This window comes from Esox lucius, chromosome 19 (assembly GCF_011004845.1).
Source record: "Esox lucius isolate fEsoLuc1 chromosome 19, fEsoLuc1.pri, whole genome shotgun sequence".
NCBI classification, from domain to species: domain Eukaryota; kingdom Metazoa; phylum Chordata; class Actinopteri; order Esociformes; family Esocidae; genus Esox; species Esox lucius.
The window spans coordinates 17,524,725-17,540,026 of NC_047587.1; the positions used below are offsets into that span (position 1 = coordinate 17,524,725).

The window sequence follows — 15,302 nt, forward strand, 5'->3', positions numbered from 1 at the left end:
GTAAGATCGTTTGGAAGTTTCTGCAAGATAGCTCTACATATAAACAGACTGTCTGGCCCTTCTTAAAGTCAATGTGTCCCTGCCATTCAAAGTGTATAATACAAAATGATGTGTATGAACGTTCGCAACAGTAATGAAGTGCAAAACTTTATGATAGACTGAATCCAGATGTTTTAATGTCTTAAACCACAAAAGCTGCATTGCTAGCCGAAACCTACTCCAAAACACTTGAAAATTAGACTAAAGAACATTTCAGTGTGTGTTCCTCAATGTTTTCATGTTTGCAATATAAAACTAAACTTGAAGAGCATCCCAGGGTAATAGTAATTTAACTCAAAAATGAATCTACGTCGAACAATCTCTTTAATATAAGGTGTTATTTTGTCCACCCACTGTAGCAAAATGTGGAAATGGTGAAAAGGTCTGAATACTTTCGAAATAATGTGTGTGTGTGTATATATAGACAATGGTTGTCTCTACTACTCCCCGACAACTTGGTTGGATCCCTGGTAATCCAATTTAGAGGGTTAGAATTTTCAAATCGGTGATCAACTGGGCGAGAAAATAGCCTCTTGTTAAACCAGAAACAAATTTGTTAAAATTGAGATTTCTAGAAATTCCATACTGCTTTGTAGTAGGTAGGCGATGCGTCTAGGAATATGAGTGCAGTTTTGTCTCCAGAGCTAGCTGGCAATGATCACTATTCACTACCACTGTTGTTTGGTTATACGTGGTTGTCTGTGGCAATTTATCAAGAATGCAAAATTAGAAAGGTATTATATATTGTCAATTGCCAGAGTGAAATATTGACACTTCAAGCAGTAGGTGGATATTGAAACCCCCAAAATGACATGAACACACTAGAGAAGTAGCAAAATGCCCTTGTGTGTTATCACAATTTCACCCTGGAAGACTGAGAGGGATGTACAGACTGTGCTGATGGCAATATTCCTATGGGTGTTCCTAAGAGAATTGGCGACTAACAGGAGTCTTCCACCTGCAAACACGATAGAAACAGAATTATGGCAATGTAATTTTAACTAGGCTAGTTTATGAAAGTTATAAAATATATACAACATTAACTAGGTCATACTTTTTGTCTTATGTAGCATGCTATGAAATTATACTGAACAGCAAGTCAAAAATCACATTAGCTGTGAGATCAGGAAGTCAACCTCACCTAAAAAAGTGACTACCTCAAATACATCACTGAGGATAAGATTTGGAAACTTGCCATACCTAGCTTTCAAACTTAGAAAATGCATAGACAAGTTATTTTGTCAGTTGTTAGAAACATGATCTGCACAACAATTTTGATGTTTTGCGGTCTGGACTTGTCCTTTAATTTTGTTGACTTAAGACTGGAATGTATTAGCTGGCATGCATATTCCATTCCTGTCCATAATGTATTAGTTTGGAGAGTGGCTTCATAGCCAGGGAATCAAGAATTATTCTCAGTTACCCTGGTGCATTTAGGGTTTTTACTCATAGGCAAACGTGGCAAAGTTTTCTCTTTGTCAGTTTGCCTTTGAACTCAAAAGGCACTTCCTTTTGTTATTTAGCTTTATTGTTAATCAACTACTAATTGGCAAGCTTACTAAGATGAGATGTTTAGAAAGGAGGCCTAATGTTTACTGAATTGTTTTTAATAATGTGGTTTGACTTGCTGGTTCGGCTGCATCGTTATATAGTATGCTACTTTTCATGACCAGGCCTGTTAAAAATTAACACTTCCCATAACACTATTTGACATGTCAAATAAGCTTTTAATTTGACTTGTGAAATAACAAAACCAATGTATAGAATGTTGTCTGCCAAGTCATGTTAGCTCATTTCTGATATAACTAGTAACAAACGTCAGTTCATGAGAATTAAATATATAACAAACTAAACAAGCTAGACAACCGACCATCCCTTTTCCCCAGACAGCAGATAATGTAATTAGATGGGGTATGGTGCTGTGTGGACATGTTTTCAACTCATTGCCAACCTTTGTGGACTTGACACTATCATTGCAAGTGTAAGTAGAAAATGTGACTTACATATACATTTTATTTTAATTGTAGTGTAATTAATTGTTCTATAGCTTCAGGATACAATGCTCGGATCACTGGCAAATCCATTCTTAATGACCTAGATATAATCAGAGATTAATCTCTGATTCTATGTGCTTAATAGTTGAGATTTGCATTGAATTGTGAGGTTAAAAAATCCTAAACCAATGGCCACTTGTTCAACTCATAGTTTTGTAACAGTTTGCATCTGCCTCCCCTCCCCCAATTCACTGGTGAATCCCTCCTGAACTTTTACAGGTTTAAATTATTCATGAAACCCTTTTATGTTGAGTGTTTTCTTATCTGATATTATGTCTGTGACTCCAGGTCTGATTGGATGCTCCATGTCACGGGTTATTTGCACTGGTTTGATCAATGTGGATAACTTGTTTCCATCAGTAATATTAATGGTAAATGTATGGAAAATGCTTTGTCGGGCAATCGCTGTCAGATAGTTTTACCCGCCAGCCTTCTAACTAACTGGTATGACTTACTGATCTGAGTAATAGTCAAAGGTCAGAAGAGTTTGCATCTATTGTGCATTTGGCACCTGCAATGTTTTTCTTTTGATAGCCATTTCACAGCACAGAGCTTTTTCCCCCCCTCACTTTTCTGTGAGTAGGGACTATTTGATCCAGGCAAAGGATATCTCAGAGGAAGCCTAATTTGTGGTATCTCACTCAAAGCAGTAACGAATAATAACCTTATTGTGAGATATATTGATGGATCCTGTAATCCAGCGCCAAAGCCATCTTCTGACATGTATTTGCATTTCTTTTTGATTAGTCTTGGAGGGGAATGTGGTAAAATATTTTGATGTTTTTGCTGAGAGAGTGGTAGGTCAGATTTGAACCCATGGTGCAGCGGTACATGAGTGTTGTTGGCCTCGGCCTAGACATCGGTACCGGCCAGTGGCACCCCACGCCATTATCTTTTATTAAAGTTAAATTAAGTGTGATCTTAAGGCATTAACTTGACTAATGCTTGACAAAATACAGTTGTTTGCGGGTTGGTGAGACTTGTCTTGCAATGTTTAATTTAGGCCATAGTTGTCCTGTGAGCTTTTACACTATAAGGCACTGTTATTATGAAGTAATCCATGAATCTAGCTTCAAATTTGCAGTCCACATCTGAAGATCTGAAGCATCAGATTGTAATTTCCACTGGGATGGGATGATATTTCCATGAGAAAATAACTCTGCTGTAGAAACATGTAATTTGCAATAACTTTTTTTGTTCCCAACTGTTAAATAGTTTGCAAACGGGATGGACTAAATTGAGTAAAATATACCTTTTGCCAAAATGTCTTATTATTGCATTGTTTAGCAAGAGTGCCGGGCGCTCTCTCACTTGTCCTATTAGACCAAAGAAAGTTATAAACCAATGGTGTGTGTTTTCTTATTTCAGCAACTGTAATTTTAAATGCCATTGTTAACACAACTTTCAATACTTGTTGGAATATTCATAATTTTGTTAGGTTTGCAAAATATACAGGTCTTGGTCAAATACACTCTTGATGAAGGAAATATATTAAAGATCAAAACCTTTACTGTACATTGTGTAATTCGTTGAGAACAAACTTATGTAACAAGGGTCAGTGGCACCCAAAATCACCAACCGATTAAGGGCAGGATTCAAAATCCAAGTAAACAATCACAGGCGTGTGTATATTTCTTTGTAGTAACTCATAATGTCTCAGTAGTGTGTATGGCCCACATTTGCCTGTATGCACTCCCGACAATGTCTGGGCATGCTCCTGCTGAGAAGGCTGATGGTGTCCTGGGGGATCTCTTCCCAGACCTGGATCAGGGCGTCAGTGAGCTCCTGGACAGTCTATGGCGCTACTTGGCAGGGCCGGATGCACGGATACATAACGTCCCAGAGGTTCTCGGTTGGTTTATGGGTTATGTGAGGGCCACTCGGTGGCATGAATGCCTTCGTCATCCAGGAACTGCCTACACAATCTGGCCACATGAGGCCGGGCATTGTCCTGTAGCTTGTCTTTTGTCTCAGATCGCACGAGCCAGCCTTCGCTCCCCATCGATGAGCCTTGGCCACCCATGACCCTGTTGACGGCTCACCGCTTTTCCTTCCTTGGATCACTTTTGATTGGTACTGACCACTGCAGACCGGGAACACCCCACAAGGGCCGCAGTTTTGGAGAAGCTCTGACCCTGTCGTCTAGCCATCACACAGTGATGTGCTGGGCGGTTTTCACTACCTATTGCAGGGCCTTCCGGTCGGCTACAGAGCAACCGCTAAACCACACTGTGGCGCAGTTATTCAGAATGCTCTCCATTGTAATAGTTGACAAGGATCTTGGACAGGTGGGCTTTCTTCAGTGTGCCTTTTTGACTAAGGCTGAGGTGTTGTGGGTCCAGGAGAGGTCCTCTGAGATGTGGACACCCAGGAATTTGAAACTGGACACACGCTCCACCTCAGTGCCATTGATGAGAACTGGAGCGTGACTGCAGGCTTTGGACTTTTTGCATGGGGCAGATTTAACACTATAATAGTTGCCTTTTTTCAAGTGTGTAACCAGATATTATATCAAGTTTATCAGAGGGGTGTCTGGTGGAGAGCAGGAGTCGAAGTACCACCGTTGCCTAACTTTGAGCAAGGAAAACCCCTGCTACAGAGAAGGGTATTTAGGCCTGTATTTAAATCTGGTGGTCCCAGGGGCCATTCCAGAGGATGTGTGGCATTCTGAGAGCCCAATCCCCCAAAGAATGTGTCTTGGAGGGTGTGTCGTAGGGGTGTGTCGTAACAAGCTATTGCTTGACATAAGGGTACAGGTGTGTTTATGGAGGTACATGTCTTTGAAATAGGGAGGGCAATTGACATGAATGCACAGGCTTTTGAATAAATCCATTAAGACAGGAACTGGTGATGGGAGCAAACAAGTAGTGCCTTGGTACTCTGATAGTAGGGAGGTCCCTGTCACTTCTAGACAGTTTAAATACTGACATGCCAATTCTGTGCCGCCAAGTCAGTTTAGAAGGTGCCTAATCGCTCCGTTTCAAAAAGATCAATCTCTAGGGACAGGTAGCTATTATAAGCCCTGCACAGCTACTGTGATTTGTGGTTTTCTGTATTGCTATACACAGACAGTCTAAATCCTCAGACTTTGCATTGAATCAGGAGGTCGATAAATGGCGTTCTCACATAGGTGAAGAGGAAATGTGGAAAGGGACTGGAACTTTCGCTGCCGCATCTCTCCATCCACTTCACCTCACAGGTAGATAGACTAAAGATTGTCTTGCCTGTTTGCGCTGCTTTGGTAGCTTGTAAAATAATGAAGGAAATAATGGCTGGGATGTTGTTCCAGTAACAGCCCTGCTAGCATGGAAACGTCATAGTACATACTGTAGAACGAAACCATGGTTTGATGCAGCCTAGTTATAGGATGAGACTAAGGATGTGACCTTTCTTAAGTAGCATATATGTGAAAACACTATTTAGGATGGCACATGCTTCTTAACTGTTCAGCAAGCTTGTAAAGCCGGGGATTATTGGGGCTCTACAGTGCACTCTGCTCCGATCTCTAAAACACGCTCCCACTTGTGTGTTGGAAAGAGCCACTGTAATTAGAATGCTTCTTGAATGGCTCAAAGAACTCCACTTGGACGCAGTCTGGCTCCGCGTACTATCAAATCGTAGACTGAAGTTGGATTTAGATTAGTCAATGCAAGAACAGTCCGATTTGATCACAACATCTATTTTCTATATAGTGAAAACTAATAATGTCAACTCTGTGAAGTTCAGTGTTTTGGGGCTAGCATTTCCTCTGCACAGCATTCCTGGAGCAAGTGTGTAGCTGGGAACATTGGAGGGAAATAGGGTGGCAGCTTCATGTAATGGGTATGATTGTTACCTACAGACGTTGTTCGCATCAAAGGGAGCAAAGCTCATGTAAAACATGAACGTAATGGGAATCTCTTTGCCTTCATCATATTGCAGGTTTATAGTGGTGCACTATTTGGATGCAGTAATTAATTTAGTGCACCAAAGTGCGTGGGCTGTAATTCCTATGCAGTTTATGGATATAAATCCACTCTTGTTAAAGCTGAAGGTTATGATGGCCATTCAAAAGTCCCTTTTACCTCTGAGTTATTGTTTGAATTTCAAATCCCATTTGTTGGAGTACAGGGACAAAACAACAAATACAGTTAGGTCTGGAAGTGTTTGGACACTGACACAATTTTCACAATTCTGGTTCAGTACGCCATCACAATGGATTTGAAATGAAACAACCAAGATGCAATTGATATGCGGACTTTCAGCTTTAATTCAAGGGGTTGAACAAAAATATTGTATGAAACGTTTAGGAATTGCAACTGTTTTTATACACAGTCCCCTTATTTCAGAGGCTCAAATATAATTGCACAAATAAACACAATCATAAATAAATGTTTCATTTTTAATACTTTGCAGTCTGGAACGCATGGGCATCACCAAACAATAGGTTTTCTTTTTTGTGATGCTTTGGCAGGACTTTACTGGAGCTGTCTTCAGTTGTTGTTTGTTCGTGGGTCTTTCTGACTTACGTTTTGTCTTCAGCAAGTGAAATGCATGCTTGATTGGGTTGATCAGGTTATTGACTCGTCCATTGTGGAATATTCCGCTTTGCCTTAAATTCCTGGGTTGCTTTTGCAGTTTTGGGTCATTGTCCGTCTGTAAAGTGGAGCGTCGTCCAATCAACTTCGCTGAATTTGGCTGAATCTGAGCCGACTACATCCCTATATACTTCAGAATTCATCCGTCTCATTCTGTCTTCTGTCACATCAGTAAACACTAGTCACCCAGTGCCATTGGAAACCATGCATGCCCATGGGATCACACTGCCTCCTTGTTTTAAAGATGTGGTATGCTTCGGATCATGAGCCGTTCCAAGCGTTCTCCATACTTTTTTCTTCCCGTCACTCTGGTACCAGTTGCTTGTAGTTTCATCTGTCCAAAGAACGCTGTTCCAGAACTGGGCTGTCTTTTTTTAGATGTTTTTTGGCAAAGTCTAATCTGGCCTTTCAATTCTTGAGGTTTATGAATGGTTTGCACCTTGTGGTGAACCCTCTGTATTTGCGCTCATGAAGTCTTCTCTTAATGGTAGACTTTGATAATGATATGCCCGTCTCCTGGAGAGTGTTCGTCACATGGCTGGATGTTGCGAAGGGTTTTTTCTTTACCATGGGAAAGATCCTACAATCATCCACCACTTTTGTCTTCCATGGACGTCCCGGCGAATGCCACACCTGGAGCTAACCCTATAACTGATTCCCTGGGGGGCAAAAAATGCCTCTTTCCTAAAAATGTAATTTTATTAAATACAAATTAATCTGTCAATTGTAGCCATGTTACTGTATAATCGATTACCCTAAGCATAGTCATCTTCAACATTCAAAAATATCAACAAACTTTTCTTTTTTGCCAGTAAGTAGACATTGACCTACCCTCCATTTCGGTTCGGTATGCATTTCAATATCCGATGAAGAGCTGTAACATACGGCCATAATTAGCTTTACTGAGAGGGAGCAACACACCGGTGTTGTCATTGTCAAAGTTTACATGACTAGTTTGTGGAGGGCGTAGACTTTGCTCACCAGACGTTCAGTTGTTTCTTGGAAAGAGACAAGTGCCCTTAAACACCCGAAGAGACCCAAACGAACCCACTTGTAACAAAATGTTGTCACTGTGTGTGTACACACTGTTTGGGAATCATGTGATCGTAAGAAATTGAGACTGCTCTCTTAACCTCACATTGCTTTTATGGCTGGCTTTATTTCCCTACATGGAAGCGTTGCAAACCTTGGGGCTGACTTTGATCTGGTTACATGTGCATTGAGCAACAAATCACTCTTTTTGGCATGTTTAGAGGCCCTATTTCTATTACTAAAAACAGTTCTCTTTTTTTTTTACGATTGAGTTCAGTCAGATGGATGTTGTTTTTCTCCAGTTTTGGGTTTTTGTTCAGGGGAATTTGTTTTTATTGCAGTACATGATATGCTAGCCCTGATTGTGCTGTAGTGTTTTCATGGTTTCTCAAGACCTAGTTACAGCATGGGTTATCTTGTCTGAACACGACCCTTAAATTGATCTGTTTCTGACATTGTCATCTTCCCTTGTTTCCAGGATACCTGTGAAAGCTGTCACCTGCCAAGCCAATGTCGATGTTGCAGTGACAGGCCCGGGCGGAGGCAGAGCCCGGTGCCCCTGCCCCTTTGCCCAGCTTAAGATCAGCCCCTGACAAAAATAAAACCAACACTTTCGTCCTGGGCCTCTGGTCGTTTGGTGGGCACCTTGAGCCATGGACCACCCACGGGAAAAAGAAAGTGAGCGGCCAGCGCGGAGCAAGGCGGGTCAGGGGCGTAGTGGGCACTCCCGACCCTCTGGGTCAGGCTCCTCAGGAGTCCTGATGGTGGGTCCCAACTTTCGTGTGGGCAAGAAGATCGGCAGTGGTAACTTTGGAGAGCTGAAGCTAGGTGAGTAAAGCATTTTCTTTTTGATAATATTTTTTTAAATGCTGTTGTGTTAAATTTGTTTCGGAAATTATAATTTTGTTTCTCAAATCGGGAATTAATGTATTGTCACTGCGCTCCATCAATTGATAACGTGCAATGCATATGCACGTTATCAAAAAAAAGTAATGTCACCCTTGCATTTTCTTCAAATAACTGAAAATAACTGACCAAAGTATTTGGTCTGTGCAATTCTTTATTCATGTTAAGGATACAGAATGTTCTTTATTTTTGTTTCCGAACCTGATACATCCTCTTAAGGTGTCTATAAAACTATAGACACCTTAGAATCTCAATAACTTGTAGCTTATATAACTACAATCAAGTGATTACTTTGTGTTTGTGGTCATTGTCCTACTGAAAGACTTTTGACTGAGACCCAGGTTGACTCTGGTGGGTTTGACATAACCCTGTGTCTCCTACCATACATCCCACCATAAGTTTATGGTATTAATAAACCGTGACTTTTTTGAAGAAGCAGCCTACACCTTGACAGCAAGGATTCAGGTTGCACAAATGTAGCTTGAGCTCATTTGATTCAGCAGTTCTTGTCGTCTGGGGACAGTCTTGCTTCAAACCAAGAAAATGTCAATTCAATTTACAGCTGTGTCCACCAAGGGTAGTTAAATACTCCAGGCCGTTTTGTAGCAAGATAGTTTTTGTGTAAAGCAAACAACATTTAGTTACACTGCTTAGCTAGCTAGGTAACTAAACTTCAGTGGATTACCATAGGCCATTCACATGTTTGAGGAGCATAGGAAGGACAAACAAAATATGCTACTCGCGTAGCAGACGCCAAGATAGGATACATTGTTTCATCAATATAATTCTCAGCTATATTTGAATCAGAAATTGTTTCGTAGTGGTTTCAATTCAGTTTGGTGCCTTAACCTTTGGTAACAAGTTTATTAGGTGTGCTGGTGTGTGTGAATGTGTATGAGAGGGCGTGTGGGACAAACCCTTTAATTGCAAACCTTTGCATGAATCTAATATACCTCCTGCCTACTTTCCATGTGCTGGTTATTCTGCCATTGCTATTATTTATTTACAATAAATGTCATATGTCTTCAAGAACTATGTGAATTTAATTCCTTAAATTCTGTTGAAAGATACATTTGATGCTGTACTAGATGTGCCTTCTCATCCATTTTAAGTCGTTTATCAAATCTTTTAAACTTTTTTTTGTTATATGTCACAGGTAAAAACCTCTACACCAATGAGTATGTTGCAATAAAATTGGTAAGTTTGGGGCTCTTGAAATAATGCAGACTGGAGTTAACATTGTTTTACATGAAATATTATTTCTCCCAAATTTAGTAAATAACATTCAGGTAAACAAGCCTGCATTACATTATTTGTATTTGTAAAAAATTCCTACTGTAGGTCTTACAAATAACACTTACATATTATTTGAGATTTGAAGTGAATGAAATACCCTTCTAAACAATGTGTTTCCTTTTGTATTGCACCTCCAGGAACCAATAAAGTCAAGGGCACCTCAGTTGCATTTGGAGTACCGGTTTTACAAAACCTTAGGCAGCACAGGTAAGACCTACAATTCTACCCACCCACCTGTTCCTCTTATTTTTCTCACTAATCACTGCTATTGACCTGACACCTGATTGTTTAGGTTTTTTATGAAGAAAGCAAGTGACATTATATCTCTTTGTCCATCTCTTTCGCTCAATATTGGTGTATGTCTGTGTGCGCCTCTTGTGAAATGTTCACGTGGATGCATTGTACTGGCAGTATACAGTTTCAATACTAGCCTGGTCAAGGAAATGTTGGTTTTGTGTCAGAGAATGGAAATTTGACCATGACACCGGAGTTAGGACTGCTCTAATGATCGGTAGGATTTAAGTCGCCACAAGGTCCAGACCGTTTTTACATCTCATCTGAAAGACTGCACCCTGTGTGCCGTCACAGCGCTGTTCATCTTTAGAACGAAGGGATGAGTACCCTTACTGGCCACTCAACACCATTTCCAGCAGCACCCACCCTGTTTAACTTCAGAGGAAAACCAGCATTGGGATGCAGGGTGCAGTGCTCCTGATTTGGTCATAACAGATTTCTTTTGTTGTCAGGCAATACTGAGAAGATTAGTAATCTCCTCATGAACTTATTCATAGTACCTTTGACATAGACTTTGTCACCACGTCAATCAGCAGCTTGTGTAGGTAGGTAGGTCCAGCAACTTCTGCTTCTCTTTTAAGCACAAGGCTGGGTGTAGTGCTACAGTGGAAAAAAAGGTTTATTGCGCCTTACCTGACCAAGTGTGTGATCACTGGACGTTTAAGAGCTGCCTGAGAGGCTGTTTTTACCGTGTGTGTGAAACAGCCAGTGTGACGCAGCTCCGTCAATGCCTAAACACGTAACATATTTGCATCATTGTCCATGATGGCTGGTTCTTAATATCTAGTTTTTAAATTGACCACCTTCTAAAAGAAAATAAATAGATTCACAAAATGTCAGGATTTTAAAAATCTATTTTGGATCATCCAATCCAAAGAATCAGAATTAATCTGAAAAGCTTCTTTTTTTTTTTTACCAGCTCTATGGCACAGTGTTATAAGCGATGGAGATATTTAATTGGAGTGGATCCGGAGTGTCCGGGACAATGCTGTTGATGTGAGCCATGACCAGCCTTTCTGCTGCTAGATTATAGTCAGGTTGCACCTATTAATGAAGGTGGTGACTGTTGTGAGAAACCCATTATTATCAGTTGAATCTCAGAACCTAATGCCTTCGGTGTTCAGTAAACAGCCCTGGAGATTAGCATCCCCTTGATCTTGCCACCTCCGTTTTGTGCTGGTACTTCCTGTATGCATATCGTGGGGAGAGAGTGTGACTCTTCAAAACAGCAAGCCCCAGCAGTGAAGGCAGGCATTTGCATTGAGGATAATGCACTTTGGTTTGACTAAATCTTTGTCTTAGCCCTCTAAAGATAGATTTTGATTGAATTGACCATGTGAGGAATGATCAACTCACATTGATGCAACTTGCAAAATGTGACTATACTGTTTTGCAATTTTAATGCATTTTAGTTTTTGAGGTCAGTAATGGGTGGAAACACTGTACATCACCCTCTCACACAACTCATTGGATTTTCAGCACTCCTTGTGAGGGTGGGACTGCTTGTCTTTGAGTCTTAGGCTCGGGTGCAGAAAGTATTACTTGGTCCTGCCGTATCTTTGTGGGAGGCTGGGACAGGTTGCTATGGCGTCTCATTGAATACGATGCTGACTGCTGTCACTTTCCTTTGATGGTAAATGCTGTTTACAAACATCATCAATTACATCATTAGTTACTTCAGCTATATGTTTTTACATTGTTTATTACCTTTTCATGTCTGATGTGACAATCTTTCTTTTTTTGAGTAGTGGTCAAGTTTCAGTGTATGTGGGGTTGCTTCTTGTTATTTGACACCCTCTGCTCCCCCAATATCTGACATGTACAGGAAGTGCAGTCTGTGTGACATAGCTTCCTCTGTCACCTTGGCGTTCAAGCTGTTGGAAGCACCAATATTAGACACAGATTAGGGTTGGGGGAAGGCAGATTCTTTACTGTTCTATCATTAATTATGACCATACTGACCAGTCTGAAGCAGTGTCACCTCCAACTTTTAATGCTGGAGCAATGAACACAGACATTCGTTTTAGATGGGGTCATAGCTGATGTGCCCTTTTCATAACAATGGAACACAGAATAAAGTAAATGGCTAAACCAATCTAAACCTCACCTGGGCTATCTATTGCATTAGATGTATTGCCATATTTCAGAGACTCGTTGAAGGCTACCTAGCGCAGTAAGACTATTGACGAGGAAACAATAATATGCACTTTTTCACCTGTTTACACAGGGCTAAATCTAGCTACCTCCTGAGTAATAATCGCTTATGCATTAGGTTTGGTCCAACAATCCAGAATGCATGTTTTTTTTTAATCTTTTGCTGAGAACACCACAAATATTAGCTAGGTTGTAACACTATTTTCCAGCAGGAAATGGAATCAAGGAATGTCTGCTCAGACACAACTTGGCTAATAAACGTTAGCTTATCGTCTCAACCAGAGCAAAGACTTAGGAGAAACCTTACTATGACTTCTATGCTGCTGCAAATAAAAGAAACAAGAACATTGAATGATTTTCTCTGTTGACGTTAGCTAGATAGTCAAACAAATTGAGGTAGCCTGTCTGCTACCTTGTCCAGTAGAAAGGTAGCCAACTCTGCATCTCTGTTCATGCTTCATCTGTCACCATCTAGCAAATTCCAATCCAGGTTTAGCCTCATTTTACTCTGTGCCTTTTCTGTATATTTATGTTTCTGGAGCACTCACGGAGTCTACATAAACCCAAACCAAGCCTGTCAATGGCCCTCACCTCACACACCTTCAAGGAAGTGCATGCCTACGAATGTCCCGACCTTGTACGTTCGACTTGGAACCACGGCATCGGGGAAAGCGTCACCCCTCATTCACCCAAGCAGTGAAATTGCTGACATTGTCTTTTAGTGAGTTTTGTTTTAAGGAACAGAGATTACTACTTTTTGTTTGTTGGGCCCGCCTTTTTTTCCTTGAACGCAAGAGGTTACGTTTCCCAGCTGAAAGTGGACTATTTCAGTTTCCTCCCGTTGTCAGTTGCGGAATGGCAAGCGATTCCGCCGCTTGTGTTTGGGTGAGGGGTCAGTCCTGGTTCTGTCCTGAGACTTTCTTACGTTAACTAATGAGACTTAAGGGTCATCAGATATTTCAAATGGACAATGCTGCATAAGTCACCTTTAAAGGTATTGCAGTACCATTTGTAACCAAAACAGGATTTTGAATTGTTTTATAAACATTGTGCATAGTTTTATTTTCATCCATCATATTGGACTTAGTCATTTTTATCCGATTAACTTGATTAATCGTCAGAGTAGTTGACTGAATCCTCGATTACCAACGTAGTCATTAATGACAACCCTAGTAAATTTCAGGCAGTTAATTTTTTTAATTTATTTTGTTAATTTCAATTTTGATACTCATATCCAAGCTGTTAATTCTCTATCTAGTGAATTTATCAAACACAGTAGCTTGTCACTTATGCTGCAGAGGGCTTGGTGCTGGTTTTTGGTTTCTCCATACGTGTGTCCAGTTAAGGGATAGATACCTAGATGAGAGGAGTTCCTTACCAATCAGTGAAAGAAAACATGAGGCACTGTGCCTTCCGTGGAATGGGTTTGACACCAGTGCACTGTTTGTTCTGATAATACCCTGTCAAACAGGAGGCGCGTGCATCTCCTTTAACAGCTTTTTAATGCAGTTTATGGTAAGCCCAGTCAACAATTCAAAATGCATCTACTAAACAAACTCTGCTTTGATGGCCTCTTGGAGAAAAAGCTTTCCAAATGTTATTAAGATGGCTATGTTTTATAGTTGTGGTGTGTTAGTGTTTTTTATTATCCAAGGAAAGTGTTATCACATTTTCTTCCCTGTATTCATTGAGCAACAGTTCAGATGTGTTTTCACAGGAACAACACATATATCCGATTATGTCAAATAGGTTTTAAGATACAAATTCAGAAAACAACAAACATTGGAGGTTTTTACTTCTGACAGTTGATGTTCAAATATAAATTAAAGACTCACTTAAACAACGTGTTTTACTCTGTTTATAAAGTTGGTTACATAGTGGAATGTGTATGTCCACCAGAGATTTTTGGGAAAGCCTTTACATTTACACCTTTAAGTCTGGTTTACAGGGTGTAACCAGTTGATTGACATATGACGTACCTGAGTTAAAGGGGGAAGTTGAGGTAATATTGCACATTCTACTTAATCTTAGTGGTCTTTTTGAGTAATCATGTTTTATATTTTAGGAACATTTCAAAATATTGCCAATTGTGCTCTCATCCAGCGTTCTATGTCTCAATCATGATATGTTCCTGAGTTAGTTTGTGATCTTGCCCAATTAGCAAATATGACCTCTAATGTATTTTATAAAGGACTTTTTACATGAGTTGATATAGCCTAAAACTGCAGTATCCGTTGACATTTCATTTTCCTGCTGTACAGAAACCGCATTGTGACCCCAAAACTGCAATACAGTTACACCCCTAGCTAAGACACAATTTAATCATGTTAAATAGCCATCCTAGGAGCGACTATATTATGTTCTCTGCAACAAAAAAATATTGAAAATGTCCTGGGGATTACCTACAATAACAGAGTGAAAATAATGCAAAATGTTAAAAGAAACGTGACATTTTCCCTTCCCCTGTTATTGTGTAACTTGGCGTACATTTATTTGAAGTTTCTTATATGCTGATGTTTAACCATGCTTAGCAAGGTCAATAGCTTATCCTGCTCCCCCATCACTACCAACATCTAATAATCTGATGGATCTTTGTTTCTGGATGAGGTTAGGGAGGGTAACAATGTCACTATCTAGACTGTGTTTATGGCTACAATACTTTACAGTGCAGACACAGTGCCTATGTACAGATACAATTCTGTTCTTTCCTTTCTAATGGTAAAAATATGTAATGGTATATTGTGTAGCTGTAAAAGACGACACGTCTTTATTGGTCTGCAACCTATTCATCCACATAATGAGGTATTTTCTTTGCTGCATACGCCATTGATTTCCCACTTGTATCTCACTGCATGTGAAGTGAATGGTTGCATAACATGTCACTTGTGACTCATATCAGTGTTGATCAGTAGCTTTGCCCATAATTTCCATGGATGTTTTCCCTGGTGGT

The 15,302-nt window shown here is 40.2% G+C and overlaps 1 protein-coding gene across 13 annotated transcripts in view; it reads left to right on the forward strand.

Moving 5' to 3' along the window:
- Window positions 1-15,302, forward strand: part of LOC105018395 (casein kinase I) — a 40,867-nt gene that overhangs the window by 1,972 nt on the left and 23,593 nt on the right. For all 13 annotated transcript variants that reach the window (XM_020040223.3, XM_029115195.2, XM_029115196.2 and 10 more), the window contains exons 2-4: window positions 8,181-8,530; window positions 9,765-9,805; window positions 10,042-10,111. In XM_020040223.3, the coding sequence (XP_019895782.1) occupies window positions 8,356-8,530; window positions 9,765-9,805; window positions 10,042-10,111 (286 nt within the window). In that variant the 5' untranslated portion in view covers window positions 8,181-8,355. The remainder of the gene's footprint in view (window positions 1-8,180; window positions 8,531-9,764; window positions 9,806-10,041; window positions 10,112-15,302) is intronic.